The 18,402-nt window shown below is 35.7% G+C and overlaps 1 protein-coding gene across 1 annotated transcript in view; it reads left to right on the forward strand.

The window, feature by feature from the left end:
- GABRA1 (gamma-aminobutyric acid type A receptor subunit alpha1) overlaps positions 1–18,402 on the forward strand; it is a 61,420-nt gene that overhangs the window by 33,310 nt on the left and 9,708 nt on the right. The window contains exons 7-8 of the mRNA XM_077780767.1: positions 4,379–4,522; positions 13,639–13,791. Coding sequence (XP_077636893.1) covers positions 4,379–4,522; positions 13,639–13,791 — 297 coding nt within the window. The remainder of the gene's footprint in view (positions 1–4,378; positions 4,523–13,638; positions 13,792–18,402) is intronic.

The raw sequence follows: 18,402 nt of genomic DNA on the forward strand, positions 1-18,402 counted from the left end.
CCAAAAGGAAGAAACTGAGGCAAAAGTGTGCTAAAAATGCTTTGACCCCATTTTTGAAGCAAACGTCTTACCAAAGTATTCGAGAAGAGAATAAGCAAGAGATAAGCTACAGGAAATTATAATAATTTAGTAGAACACTAAGTAATCAATGTTTATGAAGCAACTGAGGCAGCCTCATCCATATGTTGATAAGAACTAAACTCAGAAAAGCAGATGTTTTCCTAACCACTCTCCATCAGACCCTGATTGCTAGTGTTATATCACACTTTTTGCTTATTAGGGATAAAGTCCTCTTCATAAGGTCAGATAACCAGAAGACAACGGGCGTGCTTCAGCTGACATCTTTTAACTAAATGTGGAGGAAAATACAAATAGGGCTTTGATACTAAAAGAAGAGATTCAGGGATGCTTGGGTGGCTCAGTTGGTTGAGCTTCTGACTTTGGCTTAGGTCAGGATTTCACGATTCATGAGTTCGAGTACGACATCAGGCTCTGCACTGTCAGTTCAGAGTCGGGTTTGGATACTCTGCACCCCGCCCCACCCCGGCTGGCACTCTCTCTCTCTCAAATATAAATAAACCTTTACAAAAATAAAATAGAGATTCAAGTTATGTTCTGACAGCAAGATTTAGGCAAGTGCTAGGTCCAGGAAGGACTTGATAAGTGATGGTTCTCTGATTATCAAGGACAGTGCTTTATAAATAAGGAGAGAGGCATAAGTAGAAATGTAAATGAATTCTGAACAATAAATAACTTTAGAAATTATTCAGTGCACCTAATTCATACAAATGGAAAGACAAAGGCCCTTAAAAGTACAGTGATAGTGTCTCTAAGCAGATGCTCTTCCAATACCAAGTCTATGCTTCTAGTGCTGTAGCCCCACAAAGTTTTTTCATAACCCCAACCAAAACTTTTTGTCTTATATTTAAAATTTTTCTTAGGTAATCTGCTGATTTATTTGAAATCTGAGCTTAACATTTTGACTAAATAGCTGAAGATTCTCTGTAATCTTCTTTTCTCTATGCTGAATAGTCTCAAATGAAGGAAGTTTTCACAGACCTACTTTCTCCTAGATACTGAAATGAAGAAATAAGCATATCACCTATTGTGGTGCCTTAGGTATATCTGTCTTTAACATCTTAAGACACCAATTTTCTTTTCTTTTAAATTTTTACTTAAATTTCAGTTAGGTAACATACAGTGTAATATTTTCAGATATACAATATAGTCACCTTCATTAAACAATCAGTGCTCCTCACAAGGGCCCTCCTTAATCCCCATCACCCATTTAACCATGTGGATCTACTCTGCATTTTGGGAGATTTTCACTGAGAGACATGAACAATGAGTAATCTCCACTTTCACAACAATGTTATGTTTATTGTAGATTTTGTGCACAATGGAGTTTCTAAGAAATTACAAGAATGAGACATGTAATTGCATGAAATTAGAAGTTGATGGTAACAGATCTTTTCCTCTAAAACTATATTAGCAGCCCATTGGCAACACATAACGAGGTGCAAAAAGATAAGGAGTCCAGGCACTGTTGCTAATGAAAGTGTAAAAAAGTAGCAAGAGTCTTTTATTTGTTATGAAATGACACAAGGTGTAGGATTGGCTTCATCCCTAATTACTTGACTACTAAGTATGCTTGCTTGGAATTTGAGCATATAATATACAGTTTTTGCCTAGAAATCTTTAATAATAGCAGTGGAGTAGAATGGAGGTCATGCTATGCTCTTACCTTGGTTTCCCACTAAATAGCTATGCACGCTTAAATAAGTCATTCAAAGTTTCTGCACTTCAATCTATCATCTGTAAAATGAGATAAACTTTATGACCTCTAAAGTCCTTCCATATTAACAATCAGTGATTCTATGTTATCATAAACCTGACATGTCTTCTTAGATAAGACCCTTCCATTAAAAAAATTATGATCAGAGAAATATTTTACTGAAAGTAGGTACCTACAAATTGTAAGCAATATGGTTTTCAAACTCATGTGTTCTGTACTCTTTAAGGGATTTTATAAAAATAAATCTTGTTTTAGATGCTATTAACAAATGAACTCCTCCTCTAACAAATGCAATGCTAAAATGATTCAAAATGTTTTTAAGTCAACGAGATGTGTTAACTCAGTGGTAGGAATTATTTTACAGTGCATATGTATATCAAATCCCCATGTTGTATACTTTAAATATCTTACAATTTTGTTGATTATACCTTAATAAAGCTGTGAATAAATACACACACACATACATGTACACACATACATACATGACTAGTATGGAAAAAAATCAGTGAGGACAGCCACAATTAAAAAAGAAAACTCAGAACAAATTCCAAAGCTATTCATTTAGGAGTCTTACATGTTTATGAGAGAAGCAATTACCACTGAATTCAATCCTAGTATATTCTCCCAAACTCCTGGAAAATTTGGTCAAAAAGATACTTGACTATAAATCTGTCCAGAAGTGATGCTGGAGCAGATGGGGTACCCATGTAAAATTAGGAGAATACTAAAACTAATACTGGGTGTACTTTTCTGCAAAACTCATCCCAGAGATAGCAAGAAGCTTTGGGTCAGAGAATGAAAGGCATGGCTCGGATTTTTACAGCAGCTTCACGTGTGTGTAAAAATGCAGCGATGACTTCACATCTCATAATATTTCAGCTTGGACAGATACAGATTTGACCAAAACACCCAAGCTTGGTTATCCTGGGGTGGGGGGGTGGGTGAGGCAAGGATGCATTATAAATTTTATGGGCTCTAGGCACTTTTGCCTTTGTGTATAATTGCTCAAAAATATGTGTTAAAACTTTGATTGATAATTTTTTATTTTTAACTTGCATATTTTATGACTATGTTGGTATAAAGATTAATATAATCCAAAGGGGTTATAGTCACCTTTTTCTGATTTTTAAATAAATGAAAAACATTATTTAGCCGCTTAAAATTATTGTGGACCCTGAGCACTTTGTCTACTGGGCCTAATGCAGAAGTTGGTCAAGGGGTAGAGCTTTAACAGTAAAGCCAATTTTTGCTATCAGGTCTGCCTCTCAAACACTTTGGAAACACTTTCCTTTTGATAATTTAACTCTTTCAACTTTTTTTTTAATGTTTTATTTATTTCTTGGAGAGAGAGAGAAAGAGAGACAGCGTGAACAGGGGAGGGTCAGAGAGAGAGTCACAGACTCTGAAACAGGCTCCAGGCTCTGAGCTGGCAGTCAGCACAGAGCCTGACGTGGGGCTCGAACCCACGAACCGCGAGATCATGACCTAAGCGAAAGTCGGATGCTTAACTGACTAAGCCACCCAGGCGCCCCTTAACTCTTTCAACTTTTAATATCACTCTACATCTAAAGAGAGGAAAGTGTGTACTATCGTTCCACCCGATGTAGAGTGGGTTTCTGTGACCACCAGAAAAGCTGTGGAATCTCTTCTTCTCCTTCTCACTCATTCTATAGAATTCTCCCCCCAATTTTCCTGAGTTATGAATCAGGATTATGACCTAACCTCTCATATAGAAGGATGACTAGGTAAATGAAAATGATTGAGAAGTTAAATAAGCTAAATGCTATAACTCATCAAACTTATCATTGTGATAGTAAATATCTATAAAAAGGATAATTAATTTAAAAAGAAGTAAAGGCAAACTTGTTTTAAAAACAGATGTTCAGTAAAATTTCCAGTGTTACTTTTCACATTTATCATAACCTTCTGCTGGCCAAAAATAAACTGGAACCAGGCTATTACCTCTAGCCTTATTTAATCTCTGATGGGTTTCAGCTCTGGCCATATTAGTATTCCTGTTCTTTCTCAAATATATCAAGCTTTTATCTACACTGGAGGAAAAAATGTGATTGTTCATTTATCTATCAAACTCTTCCCCAAGATGTATATAGCCTACTCTCATTTCTGTCATGCATATAATTGTCATTTCCACAATGATCCTCTCTGAATCCTTCACTTAAAATAAGCTGATGTCCTTCATTCTCTACTCTCTTACCTATCATGAATGGCTTTATTGCATTTAACACTACTTGAAATTAAATGTTTATTAGCTTATCTGTTTTTGTCCCCATTACTGTCACAGCAGTAGGGAACCTTGTTAATTATGTTCACTAGCATATTTTCAGCAAGACACTTTGGCTTGTGTAGATGCTTAATGACCATTTGGTGTAAGAGTGAACAAATGACTGAACAAATCAGGAAAATGTGTTTTAGTTTTCTACACTAAGGGATATACGCTCTCCTTTCCTGGCCTGCCTTCTGGAACCATGCAATAGAAAATATAAAACTGATAGGACTCATCAACTAATTAGGAAAATCAAAGTAGTGTTAACACATGGACCATTTTCCTTTCTCTCTTTTCAGATGCCTACACCAGAGCAGAAGTTGTTTATGAGTGGACCAGAGAGCCAGCACGCTCAGTGGTTGTGGCAGAAGATGGGTCACGCCTAAATCAGTATGATCTTCTTGGGCAAACAGTAGATTCTGGAATTGTTCAGTCTAGTACAGGTAAGTGCCATTTTATTATTCCAGATATTTCAGAAGAAATATAAGCAGTTTTTATGAGAATATGAGAATCAGTAAGATCTTCAATAACAAGTAGAAAAAGAAAATTTTGCTAAACTGAGACCGATTCAGCTAGGAACTAGTGTAAACTCTATGAAGTTGTGCCCTTGGATTCATCATTTAATGTCTTTTGGTCTCTGTTTCTTTGTTTGCAAAATAAGGTACAGGTCTTATGTGACCAGGGTAGCATAGTATTTAAGAATGTGAACTTCTAGGGAAGAATATATAGAGTAAATTATTACTCCTCTACCTTATCTGTTGATTGTGAAAGAAATAAATTAAAACCATGAAAAGTGCTTATGATAGTTTCTGGCACATAAATTTTTAAAAAAAATTTTTAATGTATGTTTATTTTTTGAGAGCAGGTTAGGGTCACAGGGTGAGAAGGAGTCACAGAATCTGAAGCAGGCTCCAGACCCTGAGCAGTCAGCACAGACCCCAACGTGAGGCTCGAACTCACGAACCATGAAATCATGACCTGAGCCAACATTGGACTCTTAACTGACTGAGCTACCCAGGCGCCTCATAAAAAAATTCTTCATAAATGTTAGTTATTAATATCATCTAGACCCAATTTATTGCCATGATTCAATGAATCTTGGTGAATTTGTAGCAGTGATTATTATACATAATGATACCAAAAGCCAGTTCCATCAACATAAATGTACCCATTCGTATCTCCAAGGATGGGTCTTCCACAGCTAAATCCTACAGAAACATAATTACATACTGACCACTTCACTTGGAATTAAAAGTAGGTGAGGTGCCATTCTTCTTAATGTTGTAATTGCTTTACCAACAGAATACTGAGAACTAGGTGAGATACTATTAAGGAGCTGGACCCTAAAATTTTAAACTTTTGAAGTTGCTTCAAGAAATTAGTTTATTTATATAAATAGCCATTTTGTGACAATGCAATGTGATCATCAGGCTGGAAAATTATAAATAAAATTTGGATTTTAACCTTCCTTCAATCCCAATGCTTTTAATTATGTTCAACTATTGAAAGCTTAACAAGTTTATAATTGTCTTTAAAATTTTAAATTAACTCATTCACTTGGATTTGTAATTTCTAAAAAGGTATAGTTTGGTAATAAATAAGGGTAGGAGCACTATTTTTCTAAGAAAAAAATTCTTCCTTATATTTCAGGCTTTATATTAGGACCCTGATAATTCTAGCCTTGTTCAAGGAATAGGTCAATATATCTTACTCTGGTTTTTGGAAAATTCCTGCTTAATGTGATCTGTCTTTGGCTTAGTTTATAGTAACCATGGCGACTCTGTAAATTCAAATATTTAGGTTTCTTGTTTTGAAAAATGGAGAAAATTGTTCCTCAGTTTTGTCCATATTAAAAATACATGTGGCATCATATAAAGTTTTCAACTTTGCAGTGAGAAATATGTAAACTCAAGTCCTGGCCCTGCCACATAGAAGCCTTGTGACTTTGGGAAAGTCCTCTATCCAGTTAGAAGCTCTGGTGGCTTCTAAGAAGTGGTGATTCTATAATTTTGCACTATATGAGATATGAGATAATGAGATAATATATGAGATAATACAAAACACTAAACAGAGTGTTACCTACAGTAAATACTCAAAATGGTATGTAGTAGTTGTTGTGATAGTCCTGAAGATAGTCCAGAATATGAAAAATACTGAAAATACTGAAAATGTTTCTTCCTCACAAGTTAAGTGGGAAAACATACTAAAATGAGCAGTGTTTACTTTTAAAACTCGAATGCTACCTGGATATTGTGGCAAGCCCTGGAGAGTCAATGATAGACAAGGCATAGATCTTGCTGTCATGGAATCTGAAATCTAAAGGAAGACAAACACATAAACTGTAATTATCAAAATGGGTAGTAAGTGCTGTGATTAACATTTTTGTGAGGGCAGGGACCATATCTGTCTTCTGTATCCCTATTATTTACTATAGTAGCTGAAACAGAGGAGACACTAAATATTTTGAATTAATGAATAAGAAAAGAAGCATATCCAGCCTAGAATAATCAAGAAAGAACAACTGCAAGGGTTGACTTCCATGTTGTTAATCTGTATTTACTGGAAACCAAATAATCACTGTTTTAAGCCCAGAACATTGAAAATAACAGACACAGAAATTTCCCTCTAGAAATTCTCCATCTGATATCATTGGAATGGAGGCTGAGAGATGTGAAGGAAACAATAATTGAAATGCAATGACATGCAGGTCTTCAATAGTAGAAGTATATACAAGGCATGAGGATTACTCAGAGAAAGGTGTGTCTCCACTCGTAATGCTAGTGACCTAGACTTGTCTCTGCATCCCTCTTTATGAGGCTTAGTCTGATGAACTTGGAGACTTCTCTGGCCTCATCAGGATTTAGCCTATGTAGATTCTATTTATTCAGAAATGATACACATGCACAAATTAGGGCTAGGAGATGAGATCAGTGGCCCAACCCACCATCACCAAGCTGGCTGGACCTCTTAAGTTGAGTGCATTAAAAGTACTCACTCTGTGCTAGAGCAGCAAGTTTATCTGCACAAATAAAAGCTTTTTCTTGTTATTTCCATGTTGGATATAGTTTGGGGTATGAGGGAATGGGAGGCAAGGAAAATAGTGTGCAAATTCTTCAATGTAGGAACTCAGTTTGGTGTACATTTTCATCTCCACAGTAAGACACTGAACTATACTCCTTCTGGGTCCACTTGAGCTCATAAAAAAAATCTCACCTTGACTGATTTCTGGGGAAGAAACAAAGATCTTTTTTAAGGTCTTCTATCTCACATTTCACATATCCTTGTGGAACCCTAAAAACATTAAGTTAAATGGCATTGAATGCTATTATCTCCCTGTTTTTGCCAGAAAACTAGGAATGATAGCAAGAAAGAGCACGCGCATTGAGAATGATTAGATAAAAACAATCTTCTACGTTAAATTTCTCTGTATGGAGAGAAGCAATTCAAATCACCTCTTAGAAGGGGTTGCCCCACTTGCCTGAGCCAACTTACATGTGAACAGACCTTCATACATACTACTAGTGATCTCTTTCAGGTCAAATACATCCAGATCACTTCAATAACCTAGGAGGGGCAAATATGAGGTTCAGTTCATTGCCTGGATTTTTAAATTCAGTACAAAAACACTAAAGGCACAATCTCTTTCTTGGAGTCTGCCATAAAATTTGGGAGAAGAAAGTATGTTGAAGTTTAGTTTGAAGTTTGAAGTTTTAGTTTAGTTTAGATTTAGTTTGAAGTGCACCTATTCACCTGGCAGAGAAAAACCTTCAAAGGCTCATTGACGGATAAGACCAGTGAGCTCTCAAATCCAATACAATTCTATGTTATTCATTTATTTATCCACTAATTCCTTCAACCATTTGCTCACTTAGTGTGTTTGACATTGTAATTGGGCCTGGAAAAGATAGATGAAGGATACATAATTCCTGCCTTCAAGAAACTCATAGTTGATTGATAATAAGTAACTAACATGAACTTGGCATTGTTTAAATCCTCATGGCAATCCCAGGATATAGGTATTAGTATTATCATATCCGCTTTACAGATGGGAGATAATTGAATTAAGGGAGATTTAATTAGTCTTCTTAGGTCATACAGCAAGGCAGTTACAGAGTTGGGATTCGAACGTGGGTAGTCTAGCTGCAGAGCACTCTCAACCACATGACTAGCAACAGGCAATGTAGACATGTGTGAAATGCAATTATGTGGTGCAGCATGGATTTAAGAGTGTGGGCTCAGGGATTATACTGTGAAGTTTTGAATGCTGCTTTTACCACTTATTAACTTCCTGACCTTTGGCAAAGCATTTCTCTGTTCATTTTTCTCTTGTGCTATTTGGAGATAATAAGAGGATATACTTCATGAGCTACTCTGAGATTGAAATGAGAAAACCTCATGCATCCTCCTTAGCAGTGTATCAGACATGTAAAAACTGTGTAATAAATATTAGATATTGCTATTAATAGTAATGGCAGAGTTAGTGCAAGAGAGTCACATGCCATGAAGAAGAGGTCATTTCTGTTTGACGTATCAGGGAAGGCAGTTTGGAACTGGACCACAGACATGGCCCCTTATCTCAATCTACTTTACCACATTATGTTTCCCAAGAAATTCTTTAAGGAGAGCCCATGCAAAAATTACAGTAGCAATTAAAGGGCATGGAAATATGACTTATACAGAGAAGTATAATAGTTAAATTAGTCATAGGTGTAATGATAATATCATGGCCAGAAAACAAGGATAAAATAATATGTAATGCCTTTTTAAAGTACACAGTGGTGACTAAAACTTTCATATTTACCTAAGTCACCAAACAGATTTGATCAAAGGAAATTTAAGTTAGCATTGCTGAATATGAATATTTCTTCTTTATGAATGACTATCTCTTGTTTCTAAAACATCTGAACAAAAGAAATTGTGAGATTCTGAAAGTCTTCTCTGGATGAGTTGATTTTAGGATGACCCTGCAGGGTCAAAATGAATGAGGAAAGCAACCATTTTCCCAGACCGGAGGCAACAGTGGTGATCAACCTTCACCCAAGGAGCCTCAAGGCTCCCATTTATGAAGCCTAGTACATGATCTCCAGAGGAATAATTGTAGCCATAAAATGTAAAGCCTGGGAGTTGGGGGTGGGGAACAAAGACTTCTATAGTCATCTGATCAACCTATTCTTATTTCAGATGAAGAGACAGGTCTAGAGAGGCTAAGTGGCCTAGAACTCTAACCATTTTTTTCCTTATTTCTATTTCATTACTCTTTGAAGCAGATATTAAAATACCAATTCTTCCCTCAATGATATTTTTCATTCTTCATTCCCATTAAAAAGGTATCATGGAAACTTAAGAAACACACAGCTTAGAAAACACAAATTTTAGAGTACTTGGGAGGAAAGGGACAGCTTTATATGGACCTAATGTTCACTACAACTTTATTGAAGTGAATGGTTGCTTTCTAGATCTGGAAAGAATACCTTTCTATCCTTTTTGTCTGCACACTATAAATATTCATCTGACTCAATTTTTAAAAATAACTTCCATATCTACCATTTCATTTTATCCTCAAAGCATCCTAGGAAATAATTAAGTAAAGCACTATCAGTTTAATTGAACAAATGAGGAAACTGAAGTCAAATATGGTTAAGCAAGGAATTTGCTTTTCAAATAAATGGAAGCCAGTTTTAAACAAACCCTCAAAGCTGCTTTATAGACTTATATCCCTGCTTCTTTTCTTCATTCCCCTTAATTTTATATGCTAATGTATCAGAAATATTGTCACATCTAATTTACAAGCTTCCCTGAGGGTTACATGATATGCAAGGATATTTGAATTACAATTCTTCTAGATTGTTGAATTAGAGGAAAAGAATTTGACATGCTAAGTGCATAAGCACTTGATTTAGGAGACTGATTTTTTGTTGTTGTATTTTTCTTTTATTTTTAAACTGTTACAACATGATTCCAATTTTCCTGCCTTTTCTGTTCCTTACTTAATGTTTTGTGCCAAAACTTCTCAGATTTTGTTCAATTTAGGAAAATTATTTCAAAAGATTTGAAATCCTCTTATTCTAATTTGTTAGTGAGAAAATAGTTTATATAACAAATATGTCAAATAATAGTTCCTCCAAAATAATACTATCTTCAGAATCTTCCTAAAATGTTACATTGTGAACAACAAAAGATGATAATGGAATATGTATAGATACTCATCTTTCTGTATTATATGAAAGATGGAATTTTTTCTTTGGGCTGACAACATTTTGTAAACTGCAGTTGAATAAATGGTTAGGAATAATAATGCATGCTCCTGGGAGGGTAAAATGTAACATGGCCATGTCCATATAAGACTACATTTTAGTGGCGCTGGAAAAACTGGTTTTCTGCATGTTTCTCAAATTTGAATAATTTAATTCTTTCAGATGACCTTGGAGATGTCACCCAATGTATCTATAGAAAAAGGAAAAGAAATTAGTAAGCATTGTATTTACCCTTCCAAAGAGAGATTCTGATGGATTTTGAGTGAGTGCCCTTAAATCGTAGTATGTCCCTTTTCACCATACACAGATATTTGAATACTTAAAATATGTAAAACCATGGTATATTCAAAGAACTATCCCTCTTCCAATTAGCTTTCAGTTTGTTGAGAGAGATATAAGTGTATAAATTTGACAAAATAAAAAGTATAAGATATTATTATAAATGTAAACAGAAGCTGTAAATAAATTTGAAATTACTAATGATCAGTAAATGGCAATTGTATCATTATTAACAATTAGCAGTGAATGCATACTTGAACTTTTAATGATTTCCTACTATGAAGAATAAGTGCATTTATTTTACTAATACTTTTGCCAATTCTGATTGGAGGGAAAAGAGAAGAAAGTGGGGAAAGGGACTAAAATTTATTTTAAAACTCTTACACAGCACAACCTTAATTAGAGCCATTTGTCTTCATTCTCCCCACAATGTACTTCTCACTATTTTGTAGATTAGGAAACTGAAGATCGGAGACTGTGAGTTGCCCAAAGCTATACAGAAAGAAAATAGGGTGTCTAGGTTTTGAACCCAAATCCATTTGCTTCCAAAGCTAATAAACTTTTCTTTACAGTATATTTCTTCCTATTCTGCTATGGATTCAGCTCAACCCATAGATGAAGAGAATATTCAGCAGTAATATATGTGAAGTGGAGAATTTTGTGTCAGTATCTCAATATATTGAGATGTGAGAATGAGTGCTGAGAAATGAGACATGATGTGACAGGGAGAGTCTTAAATACAGATTAGGGAGTTTGCTTGTCTGTATGTAATACTGGAGACACCATTGACTGTGACACAGGGGAAGAGTGGAGTGTTTGCTAGTGGCATATAGTGGCTAGAGGTCAGGCTGACTATCCAGCAACATATAGGACAGCCCTCATGACAAACAATTATCTGGTCAGAAATGTTAATAGTGCTGAGACTGAGAAACCTTAATATAGACAATGGGAATCCATTAAGGTATTTTAAGATTTTACATATCCTTTTTTATTATCATTTTAGAGAAAGAGAGATCACAAGGAGGGGAAGGGGCAGAGGGAAAGAGAATCTTAAGATTACTCCATGCACAGTGCAGAGTCTGACATGGGACTTGATCTCCCAACCATGAGATCATGACCTAAGCTGAAATCAAGAGTTGGACGCTCAACCAACTGAGCCACCCAGGTACACCTACATATGCTTTAAAAAGATTACTCTGATCAAAATTTAGGGAAAACTGGAGTGACTGGAGATGATGAATGCAATTAATAGATCTACAAAGAGATAAGAGCTGTGACCACGGGATAAAAGATAGACTGAGATACTGCACAGGAGAAATTAAAATTGTGATGTTTAACTTATTCCTTTCTCTCTCCCTCTGAAACCCTACTTCACATTCATGGATCAATTCCAGGGGTTTAGCGTGAATGAGTAGACAGATGAGAGTGCCATGAATTTAAAGATGGACTCTAAGTGGGAATTCAACACAGCTATATGCTGGTCATTATTTTTTACAGAAAGAGTAACTAATGTCTGGTTTTTTAAATGTATTTATTTGGTGTAGTCAATAAAACATCAGAATCTCTGAGATGTCTAGTAGATATTTGGGGATACAGGTTGATTTTATTTTATTTTTTAAAAAATAGTTTATTGTCAAGTTGGTTTCCATATAACACCAGTGCTCATCCCCACAAGTGCCCTCCTCCATGCCCATCACCCCCCTTCACCTCCCCCCCCATCAGCCCTCAGTTTGTTCTCAGTCAGCATTCAAGAGTCTCTCATGATTTGTCCCACTATTTTTCCCCTTCTTCTCTGCCATGGGAAAATTTGGAGTTGAAGGGAAGGAGAAAATTGGAGAAATGTGAATACCAAAGGAAGTGATGGTTCCTTGGTAAGAATACATCTAGTTCTCTTCTACCCAGTGACAGATAGCTAAATATATATATTCAGAATGGATTCTAAAGGTTGATACTTGAGAATATAACATCAATAAAAAGAATAAACTCCTACAATTTGGGTTGTATGTCTATCACTTTCAATCTCTAATTGAAATCAGATTTTGATGTATACCAAGACCATGAATTGTGCCTACCTATTCTACTGTTTCCTAGTCTAGGCTAGGAACTGGGACAAGTTCAAAAGCTATATTGGAATGGATCTTCCTGGGCTTCCCTAAAGAATGGTTTGTGGGGGTTCAGTCTGTTAAGCATCTGATTTTCACTCAGGTCATGATCTCACATTTCATGGGTTTGAGCCCTGCATCAGGCTCTGTGCTGACAGCTCAGAGACTGGAGCCTGTTTCAGATTCTGTGGTCCTCTCTCTCTGCTCCTCCCCCACTCATGCTCTGTCTCTCTCCCTCTCCCTCCCTCTCTCTCTCTCTCAAAAATAAACATTAAAAAATATTTTTTAAGAGTGGTTTGTGTATCTAGTTAGGAACTGAAGAACTGAATGTCAAAACCTTCCCAAGTGATTCTAATGAAGGTATTCCTCAAAATAAATATTGAGAAACCCTGGGTATAGAATCCCGGAGATAGCCCACTCTCCTATTTCAAATATCAGGCTAAGCTAAATGACTTACCCAAGGTCACAGAGCTGCTGAAAGGAAGTGCTGGTGCTACAAGGAAGTCGTCCAAGTTGGACACCAAAGCGTCTTCATTAGACATCCTGAATGTCTTCTACAGTGGTAAACGGGGGATCTGATCTGTTCTAACCCATTAGTATGTGTCATCAGGATCTTGCACATTGCCTTCATGGTCATTAAAGCCAATCTGTAAATAGCTGATCAGATATGTATTTGAAATGTGTGAGGTACCGGGATAAGGTTGTGACAACATCCATGACATCTCTGGCACCTCAGTCTCCTCTTGAGACCCATCTTGGTGTGTTTTTGTAATATCCCTTTTCTTTCTTGGATAAAAGCTTTTCTCTTTGGGAACCAAATGTCACCTGGAGACAGGATAGGACTGAAGAACAGGATGGAAAATTTAAAGATAACTTATTTTCAAGGTCAAATTGCTTCACCTTACTCTCTGCTTTACCCTCCAGGAGAATATGTTGTTATGACCACTCATTTCCACCTGAAGAGAAAGATTGGCTATTTTGTTATTCAAACATACCTGCCATGTATAATGACAGTTATTCTTTCCCAAGTTTCCTTTTGGCTCAACAGAGAGTCTGTACCAGCAAGGACCGTCTTTGGTGAGTGCCAATCAAGACATGCATGCAAGGGTCTAGAGGGCCAGTTGTATCATACTGGTGACATTGCTAATGGAATGAAAAATAATTGTACATTAAAATATGAAGTTAGCACAATATAAACATTCAAAGGATTACCATTCTCATTCTAGTGTGACTTTTAAAAACTTTTCCTTTAAATAGCAAGCTGTTTTTAGTGCATGTAGATAGATGGAATTAATGAACATTTGATCTGATGTTTTGGGAGAGATGTGGAATGAAGCAAGCATAAAATACATTGTGATAGATTAAAAACAAATATAGGAATATTAATATTTAGATCATATACTTAGAATGTATAATCATGTATCAGTGTATTTTTGGAGAATCTGAGAAAATATCAGCAGAAGTATTTCCTCACATTTATGAAAGCAGAGATTCCTTAGGTAGGGAGAGCTCATGAATGACCATCATCAGTACAGAAATACCTCATTTTACCCCATGTGAATTCTGAAGAGTTCCAAATACACTTTTTTGTTCCTATTAATATGTTTTAAATCTCTATGTGCTGCAAGTTAAGGGGATCTAATTGCAATATTGTTTAAATGGTAACAACCTTTTTACTTATAGGAAAACTTACCCCCTAACTTATTATTTTAGAAACTTCATATGAAGAGAGATTTCCTGCCTATATTGTAGTACACTGTATTAATTTTACTTTTAAGACTGATGAAAACAAAATATATGATTTCAAAAAACTTATTGATTGATTCATACATTGATTCAGTGGATGTTTCTTTGAAACATACTGTGAGCTCCTACTATAGTGTAGGCATTGAATGCTACAGTGAACCAAACATAAACCACTCCCCTTATGAAGATTATATTCTGGAGCTTAAAATTTGAGTCACACTGAAAATCATAGATAATATTTATTGAGTGCTCTTATATTAGGTTATTTTATATTATATTAGGTTATATTATATTGAGTGCTCTTATATAAACCTATATACATTCTCTTATTTAATGCTAAATTATCCCTGTGTTATAGAAGAGAAAGTTAAAGAATAAGAAATTGGGTAACCTGCCCAAGGCCAGAAGCTATTAGGTAAAGGTGTCTGTAGTAAGATCCAGACGCTTTTTGCTGTAGAGTCAGTGCCCTTAATGACCATTCTGTACCATTATCAATATATTATATAGATGCAATGATAAGACATGAAATCAGGTTGTTGTGGGCAACATCATTCATTTGGAAATAACAATCACACATTTATTGGTGAAATGTGAAATTATCAAGGTTTATTCTAAACCTATCAACTTAGGCACGTGCTATATTTAAGAATCTTTACTACAGAATAAAAAGATTTAAGAAGCTTATAATCTAAACTGAGGATTATTCATGTGCAGAGATCCATATGGTATCAATCTTCAATAACAGGCAAGGGATGAAAAATCTGTTATCTCACAAAAAAAGAGACTGGGCTACAAGTGCCCAGAAAAGCGTCTTTTCTTCTGAACTCAGTGAAGTGCTTCCAGGCTGCAAATGACCAAATCTTTGCTCTGATTGTAGCCTAGGAATGGGGCTGTATTCAAGTCTGGGATGGAAGTGCCTGGGTGGTTCAGTCAGTTGAGCGTCTGAGTCTTGGCTTCAGTTTAGTTTGTGATCTTGCTGTTGGTGGGCTTGAGCCCAGAGCCCCATGTCAGGCTCTGTGCTGACAGTGCAGAGCCTGCTTAGGATTCTCTCTCTCTCCCTTTCTCTGCCCCTCTCTACTCTCTAAAAATAAATAAAAAAACATTAAAAAAAAGATCCCAGAAGATTCCAGCTCCAGAACACAAGAGTAACTCATTTCAAATTCTTTCATTTATTACCATTTGTTAATATTAACTAGAGTTGGAGCCATTTACTAGAACTAAAGATTGAACTCTTGTCAAGGTTCATGCTTACTTCTATATGCATACTTAGTTTGAGCCCTTTATTCACTGCAAATTGAAAAAAATAAAGAAAATATTTTAATATTTATGTTTATTTTTGTAGAATGAACCCAGCAGTATAGTGAAATTTTTTAATGCTCATTCTCCCTCCTTTTCACCCTAATAAATCCTACCCTTCCTTTCTGGAAATTCTCTAAAGCATTTTGGGATGTTTTATAAGTCAAAACCCTTGCTCTTAACATTTTCAACAAGGTGATATCTCAACCAACTCATGCCCTTTGGGTGAACATAACTACGTATCTGTAAATCCAGCTGTGGCAAGTATTTCCATGTATCAAGTTATATGTTTCTAACATTTTAAGTTCAGTACAATCACAAATACAATATCCCAAGACCTTTAGCCTTTTAACATTTACTTAATACACATGTTTCTATTGTTTTTAGTCTCAACTCAGCACATTCCTCTGTGCTGTGTCAGATGCCAGAGAGGGTGATGGATATTTAAAGAAAAAATACACAAAGGAAAGAGAAAAAAAAAATAAAATAAAAGTCGTTCTTTCTAACAGTTTAGTATGAGGTTGAAGAATGCAGCAAATCTGAAGCCTGTTTATGTCTGAAAATATCATCTTCTTGATGGTCCATGCTCTCTGTCATTTAGAGGCAGTGTGGTCATGTAATTTTGCTGCCAGATAGATCCAAGTTTTAGATCCAATCTTCATTTTTCAAAGATTCAGTTGCCTGTAAAATGAGAATGCAATTAAGGTAAAATACTGCTGTTTAAAAGATTGAAAAAAATAAAATATGTACATTGTCAGATTGAGTTCTTGGAACTTAATAGATGCTTAACACATTTTTGTTCCAGTCTCTGCCCCAGTAGCAAGTACTGTAAGGCCACACAGACACAGACACACACACACACACACGGACACACACACACACATACACACACTTGTCTTTATGCTAGTTTTCACTTTTAATTTATAGATACATTTAGTTTAAGAACACCCATTCCCAAATTACTTCTGACAGTTGCTTACATGAACCAAAATTTGAAAAAAATAATGGAATTCACTGCAGCAGAGATTTACTAACAGGAGTGAAGTCAATTTTAATAGTCATTAACTTTGTTCTTGGCATCAGGCTCAATGCTAACATTTTATTACAGTATTTTATTTAATACTCATAATAACCCTCTGAGTTAGACTTATTTAAATTACTTTACAAAGACATAATTTTTAATGTTTATTTATTATTTTTGAGAGAGAGAGAGAGAGCACGAATGGGGGAGGAACAAAGGAAGAGGGGCTACAGAGGATCCAAACAGGCCCCATGCTGACAGCAGCCAGACTGATGTGGGACTTGAACTCATGAAGTGTGAGATCACATCCTGAACCAAAGTCAGATGCCCAACAGACTGAACCACCCAAGGTGCCCCACAAAGAGATAATTAAAAAAAAAAAAAAGACAACAGGGGCATCTGGTGGCTCAGTCTGTTAAGTGTCCGACTTCAGCTCAGGTCATAATCTTGCTCTCTGTGAGTTCGAGCACCGCATCGAGTTCTGTGCTGACAGCTCAGAACGTGGAGCCTGCTTCAGATTCTGTGTCGCCCTCTCTCTGTCTCTCTGCCCCTCCACCACTTGTGCTCTGTCTCTCTCTCAAAAATTAATAAGCATTAATTTTTTTTAAAAAATAGAAGTTCAGAATTGGGCAGTTTTCTCAAGGTTATTCAGCAATTATAGAGTTGGGATTTGAAATTGGGTTGTTCAGTTCCTCAAATACTGACATTTAATTACTTTGCTCTTAGAGCAAGTTAATATTGATATGTGAATTTAAGAGCTGTTTACCAGCCAATATTTCTTAAACCATTTGTTGGTTATATAATACAGATAATGTCTCAGAACTTTCTGTAACACCTCCAAAGTTTAAAGTAAGTCTATTCCCTACATCTGTGACCATGTATCAAAAAAAAAATGATTTCATAAAAGTCTCAATGTTTCTTTTTAATCTTATCACTCCCTAACATAGTTACAAAGATAATCTACCTTAAAGTTCATTGGAAACTAGGGAATACTGGATGGTTTAAAGCAGCTTAGAAAATGAGCCACCTACCAACTGTGTGACACAGCTGATTCTCCAAATATTAATCAAAAGGGATAATCATAGATATGAGTTTCAGACACATGAGATGACAGTATTTTCCATGGAAATAATATCATCTTTAAAATTATTTTACATATTATTACATTTAATCCTCAAATAATCTTGTGAAAACCTGTACAGAAGCTTCTCTGATAATTTTAACAATGAGAGTTGAGAGAATGAGATCTAAATCACCCCTTTTACAGAAGTAGAGACTGAGGTCCCTACAAGTGAATTTGCCTACTTGAGGCCATAGAAGTAGTAAGTGGTAAGGTTGGGACCAGACACTGAATGAGGTTAGAAGTCTTTCCATACTATGCAGCCTGAGCCACCCCTGTAGGACTACTGTGAATTTGTAATACATTTTCAAATGGCTTAAAAGGAATATTACAATGCTTCTGTTATATAGTGCATTACATTACATGTAGTAGGTTGATTGCATGAATTTATTAAATGAGCATTAATGGATATCATTCACATACCAAATCATAATTATCTAAATAAGCTAACAACAACTGGCTTGAAGACCGCTTTGAATATAGGTGACTTTAATCATTAGGAATG

Source organism: Crocuta crocuta, unplaced genomic scaffold (genome assembly GCF_008692635.1).
Source record: "Crocuta crocuta isolate KB4526 unplaced genomic scaffold, BGI_CrCroc_1.0 scaffold343, whole genome shotgun sequence".
Classification (NCBI taxonomy): domain Eukaryota; kingdom Metazoa; phylum Chordata; class Mammalia; order Carnivora; family Hyaenidae; genus Crocuta; species Crocuta crocuta.